The following is a 5,853-nucleotide window of genomic DNA, read 5'->3' as shown; positions in this document are numbered from 1 at the left end:
GAGCTGCAATCAGAACAAGACATAAGAAAACAAAATACATTTCAGGGGGAAAAAGGCATTGAGGCAAGATAAGGCAATTAACCTGTGTTTGTTTTAGCTCTAGTGCGGATAGCTCTCCAGTTGGGATTTCCTTAAGTACACTCTTAGAAAAAAAGGGTTCCAAAAGGGTGTTCCCATAGGAGAACCCTTTTTGGTTCCAGATAGAACCATTTTGGATTCCATGTAGCACCCTCTGTAGAAAGGGCACTTCATGGAACCCAAAAGGGTTCTACCTGGAACCAAAAAGGGTCCTTCAAATGGTTCTTCTATAGGGACAGCCGAATAACCCTTAGGTTCAAGATGGCACCTTTTTTTCTAAGAGTGTATTTCAGATCCACTCATTGATAACCTCAAGCCAACGTTGGTGGTAGTAATTAGAAATAATAAGTTCCATGTTTGGCAAGTGTAGTGTAGTGGGCGTCAAGAGAAGAGGAGCCGGGACTGGAGTGGGCTCAGGTTGCACAGAACCAAACCTGACGGATCAATTCAGACTTTCCAAAACTCTGAGCTCTCGATAACCAGGAACAGGAGAGGGGGAGAGAGAAGGAGAGGGGGAGAGAAATAGAGCGAGAAGAGGGGGGGGGGATTAAATGTAAAAAAAAAAATGTGATCGGAAAACTGTTGGCAAGCCTGACAGGTGTGATTCACAAAGCCTCAACTAGACATAACACACTCTGACTGGAGCCGTCATGATGGTGCTGCCATCTTACTCTGCTTTTCCATCCACACAGACCCGTAGCCTGGTGGTGCTCATCAGAGAGCTACTGTAGACATACACAGATATAGACACAGACAAATGGAGGGGATGGTGGCAAAGCTACAAATGAATCAATTTGTCTCTATAAAAAAGGCAGGATGAAACCCTTCATGTGAAATGGGGCTGATTGTGTTTATATCTGAAATATCTGCAGTAAGCTAAGGCGTTCCTGAAGATGGACGGTGATGGATTGATGTAAGGAGGAGAAGATGTTAAGTGTAAAAAGTTGAATTCACCACTTTATTTAATTGAGTCATCCATCATGTTGAAATATATTCTGTGTACATTACAGCATACCTGAAACAGGACATTAAGGATACCAAGGATCCAGTTATAAACATGAATTTATGCCTATGAGTCATGATTAGAAGATATGGGCCCAAATCCTGTAAAATGTATCTTAAACACATAACCATGGTTGAATTTGTCCCTGTTGCCAAATATAATTACCAATCCTTCTTAAACAAGAATTTGATGTATCACCCCTTTCCTCTCCGGGGCAAACGTCTGTTGTTTTACGCATTACTTAATGAGTTTATTCCCTATACCATGTTCTAGCCTTACAATAATGACTGATATCCCTCATGTAAATAACAGGAAACAGGACATTCACCAGTTTATCTGATTTATGGATCAAAGCTGTCCATTTGAAATGATTTCCCATGCAGTCTCTGGGCTCCTAACTGCATATTCCTGTCATATCTGAAAAACTTATCAGATATACTTGGTCAGTTGGCCTTACACTGTGAAGGTTGAAGGCAGATAATTTATTTCTGTCTTAAATTACGGGTGGACATCGATCAGACAAGCTACTGCGGCTAGCCGGCTAACTGTTTCTCTCCTAGGACGCTTTGATTTACAAAGTATTTCTGAAGGTCGCCCTAATAGAGGGAAAAAATCTGAAGGTCATTTCAGCACTGCTACTTTCTGATGAAAGTCAGATGGAACTCTTGAGCAAATGTACAGTCTAATATATGGAGAATAGACAGGTAGCATGTCCCACACAGACACACACACACAGAGAGAGAGAGAGAGAGAGAGAGAGAGAGAGAGAGAGAGAGAGAGAGAGAGAGAGAGAGAGAGAGAGAGAGAGAGAGAGAGAGAGAGACAGAAGGGAGCTATCATCAATCATAAGTCTGACAAATGTTTCCCTATCGTCTATACCTGCCTAATGTGCCTAACATTAACAGAACATGTACATTAGAAAATACACCTTTCTTATTTTATATGTCTGCTCCATATATCAGTGAACAAAATATCTGACTTGGAGAATTATTATAACGCAGCGAGAAAACAAACAGAACCTTTTAGCTGTTCAGGCCAATATGGATTTGCTCTGCTTCTTTTAAAGGGGAAATGTATGGATGTGTGCTGTCCCCTCTAGAGAACACTGCTAATTCCCCCAAGGAGGAAAATATACTGTCTGGGAGAGGTGTAAAGAGGTGGCTCCAGATTCACCGGGAGCGCGGCCCGACTTACACATATTCCACGTTTTTTTATTAAAGAAAGATAAGGTTGTTACACGATTGTTTCTCTTGTATTGTACTTGGTCAATGACAGGTATCTACAGCATATGCCAGTTACAGTGTATATATCCCTGTTACCAACCTCTGGTAAACTGTGTAAACTTTTTGACAAGAGTTTGTCCCCCTCACATTAACCTCTCTCTGCTATGACCTGTCCCCCTAAATCAATTTTTCCATTCTCCTTTGCCCTGTCAGCCTTTTCTGTTTGTAACTCCAGTACAGTACAGTACAGGTTAGTGCCAGGTGAGCATCTGGGGAACAGGAGGTTCTTCCCAGCTAATATTGGCAACATGACATGATAAGTGCTCCACAGACAGCCTGGGCTGGTCACAGTGTCTGGAGCTGAGCCTGACAGTGACAAACAGACAGGACTATAAGAGCTCACTGCTGTGGGTCAGCGCTCCACATTACTGACAGACTGCCACCATGCTGGAGAGACTGGTATTCCTGCTGCTGCTGGCAGCCTACGGTGAGTAACACACTTGCCTCTGAGCACTAAGGACAGCATAATGCTAACAACCACATCATCATCACTTCTGACATGGCCATTTATGTCCATTTACGTTTGTTTCACTGTAGGATAAAAGTCACAAAAACATTTGTGTGCAAATATATCATGCTTCTAACCGTGGACTGCATGTTTCTCAGCATATGGTTGTGGTACTCCCACCTTCGAGCCCAACACCAACAGGATTGTGAATGGAGAGGATGCCCGCGCCCATAGCTGGCCATGGCAGGTGAAAACAGTGAATTACTTCCCTGCATAAGTCCATTGAACCATACATTCATCATGTTTGTCTTTACCTGTTTTACTGTCTGTGCATCTGTATCCTTAGATTTCAATGCAGGTGAAGCATGGCAGCCGTTGGCATCACACCTGTGGGGGCACTCTGATTGGCTCTCGCTGGGTCCTGACTGCTGGACACTGCGTATGGTGAGTGCCAGAATGGAAGAGTGAGGTATTACTAGAGAATGTGAGTAAAAAGAGGTCGTTGAGGTCACGAATGTGAAGCAGAATATCGGGAAAGTATAGATGTCATTAAAGAGAACTTAATGTTTCTCTGTGATGTTTGGCGTGTTCTCCCCATGCAGGCCTGGAGATGTGTACCGCGTGGTGATGGGAGAGCATGACCAGAGTGTACAGGAGGGAACTGAGCAGATCAGAGACGTGCTGCGTATCCTGGTTCATCCCGACTGGGACATCAACATGGTCGCCGCTGGGTGAGTGTCCATCTGATAGACCAAAACAATGCTGATGACACAGCAACAGCTAGCTCTTACTATTACCATCACTACCACAACTAAAACTAATGCCACTATTACCACAACCACCAATAGCAACATTATGTCTTCAAGAACAACATAGGATATTGCAACTGCAACCATAATATGCAAACTAGCATGAATGTGGATGACTACAACAACTTGGTTTTTTTCTCACAGAAATGATCTTGCCCTGCTGAAACTGGACAAGGCTCCCATCATGAATGAGAACGTTGGTCTGGCTTGCCTTCCTGAGGCAGGAGAGATCCCTGCTCATGGAGACGCATGCTTCATCTCTGGCTGGGGAAACCTCTACAGTAAGATATCACATACATCATTCTTCTCTGGTGTTACACATGATGAGAGAGAGAGCGAGAGTCCTGTGTGGTAGAGCATTGTGCTCGCAACTGCAGGATCGTGGGTTTGATTGCTGCTGGGACCACCCATATGAAAAATATATGAATGCACTAGTGTAAGTTGCTTTGGATAAAAGTCTCTGGTAAATGTTTTTTTTTTTAAATATGTTTGGCTGTGTGGATACTGTGGGCTTGTGGCATGTGAAGTTTCATTTAATGCTATATTGGCCTGTTTATGTTAAGCCACACAACACGACTTACCCAGATTCAGATGAATTCATGGATTCCGTTTTTAGATCTCATCATACAACATGACGATAGTTAGCAATGGCTCACGAAAATACCTACAACTTCCCTCAAACTGCATGCAGAGATATCCATGAGTAAGTAGAAAAAGCGTTTAGTTGCCAAAATCTCACACTATCCCTTTAAGATATATGGGGTGTGGATATATACAATATAAGGCTGTTAGTGAATATGATACATCGACATAATGTACTGTATACAGATATACGTAGGGTCATAATTTGGGCCAGTTTGCTACAGCAGGAAAATAATCCTGCAGCAACAGTAAATGTGAATTATTATGTGAATAATAATGATTGGACATATTTTTGTAGGTGTTGACATTTTAAAGTGGAATTTACAAACTTTATAAGCCTTTTTAAACCTCGAATACACTACAAGTTTGGATTTTCTGCTGTGCAGGAAAATAATTCACAGCAACAAAAGTGTGATCAAGTTAAGATCCTACATCCGAGGCCTGTGTTTATGTTCCAGTGTATAGTGTGTAACTGTACCCTCCCTGTCCTGTTCTAGCCCATGGTCCCATGCCTGATAAGCTGCAGCAGGCTCTTCTGCCCGTGGTGGGGAACAGTGTGTGTAGGCAGAGTGACTGGTGGGGAATGGTGGTGAAGGACACCATGATCTGTGCTGGAGGGGGTGAAGTGTCAGGATGCAACGTGAGTGAGGCAACAACACATCTTGAGATCATATTCATATGATAATACAGTAATATAACTGTCACCATAACCTGTATGACATAATAACCAATGTTTGTAAAACACTTTCTGTCTCTCGCCTTATCCCCCTCTCTCTCTTCCCCTCCCCCCCATGCCCTTATCTCTGTCTGCAGGGGGACTCTGGAGGTCCTCTAAACTGTAAGGGTGCTGATGGTAAGTGGTACGTACAGGGCGTGACCAGCTTTGTGTCCTCTCGTGTCTGCAACGAGGTGAAGAAACCAACCGTCTTCACCCGCATCTCAGCCTTTACTGACTGGCTCAGCAATGTAAGTCATGTAACAATACAGTTCCCTCTCACCTCTGACCTATAACATGCTCAACCACTGTTCTCAGATCTGTGTAACGCACAGCAAAGTTACACATGATTTGTAACACACAAAACATGTTTTTCCTGTCTCCTCCTCAGACAATGCTTTACTATTAAGGATCCTACTGTATCTCGGAGGCTGGCAGATGACCATCTTGTAATAACGCCATGAATACATTTTGCCCAATAAATCATATGCCCATGGTTCAGATTCTGTACCGCTTCTGTGTTCTTTATAAATTGGGGCAGGAGTCTGAGCCTGGTTGGTAGAGGAATAGTAGACTTTAGTGGCTATATCTGTGGTGAGGAATATTTTGGAGGGGGGAAATAGGTCATGTGAAAATAATGATGACCTTGTGGTCACATGCTGGGGTTAGTTAATATTTTGCTACCTTAGGCTTTTAGATATAGTAGTCTAAATTGCACGTTTTCTTCCTCAATATTTGAGTGTAGCCTATTACGAAATCCTTCATCAGCAGGGCCATAACCAGGGTCAAAGTTTTAGGTCCATCTAATAAATGTTAAGGAAGTTGAAGCCCATTCACTGCACTTCCATACAACTCTAAAAAAATGCATTATCACA

The 5,853-nt window shown here is 42.9% G+C and overlaps 1 protein-coding gene across 1 annotated transcript; it reads left to right on the top strand.

Annotated features, from left to right (window-relative positions):
• The first annotated feature begins 2,642 nt into the window (after positions 1 to 2,642).
• Positions 2,643 to 5,484, top strand: LOC110521643 (proproteinase E). The gene is made up of 8 exons (XM_021599331.2): positions 2,643 to 2,791; positions 2,971 to 3,059; positions 3,159 to 3,256; positions 3,415 to 3,543; positions 3,766 to 3,902; positions 4,761 to 4,903; positions 5,077 to 5,229; positions 5,370 to 5,484. The coding sequence occupies exons 1-8, from the start codon at positions 2,749 to 2,751 to the stop codon at positions 5,385 to 5,387; spliced, it is 810 nt and encodes a 269-aa protein (XP_021455006.2). The 5' UTR covers positions 2,643 to 2,748; the 3' UTR covers positions 5,388 to 5,484.
• The last annotated feature ends 369 nt before the right edge of the window (positions 5,485 to 5,853 follow it).

The sequence above is a fragment of the Oncorhynchus mykiss genome, chromosome 30, assembly GCF_013265735.2.
Source record: "Oncorhynchus mykiss isolate Arlee chromosome 30, USDA_OmykA_1.1, whole genome shotgun sequence".
In the NCBI taxonomy this organism is placed as follows: domain Eukaryota; kingdom Metazoa; phylum Chordata; class Actinopteri; order Salmoniformes; family Salmonidae; genus Oncorhynchus; species Oncorhynchus mykiss.
The sequence above is the reverse complement of the archived record's forward strand: the minus strand, read 5'-3'. Positions and strand labels throughout refer to the sequence as shown.

What these genes read in the sequence shown, in the direction of transcription:
- LOC110521643 (XM_021599331.2), top strand. Translation starts at nt 2,749, where the DNA reads ATGCTGGAGAGACTGGTATTCCTGCTGCTGCTGGCAGCCTACG. An exon ending in ACTGCTGGACACTGCGTATG is followed by an intron (nt 3,257 to 3,414) that starts GTGAGTGCCAGA and finishes CTCCCCATGCAG; the next exon opens with GCCTGGAGATGTGTACCGCG. An exon ending in ATCAACATGGTCGCCGCTGG is followed by an intron (nt 3,544 to 3,765) that starts GTGAGTGTCCAT and finishes TTTTTCTCACAG; the next exon opens with AAATGATCTTGCCCTGCTGA.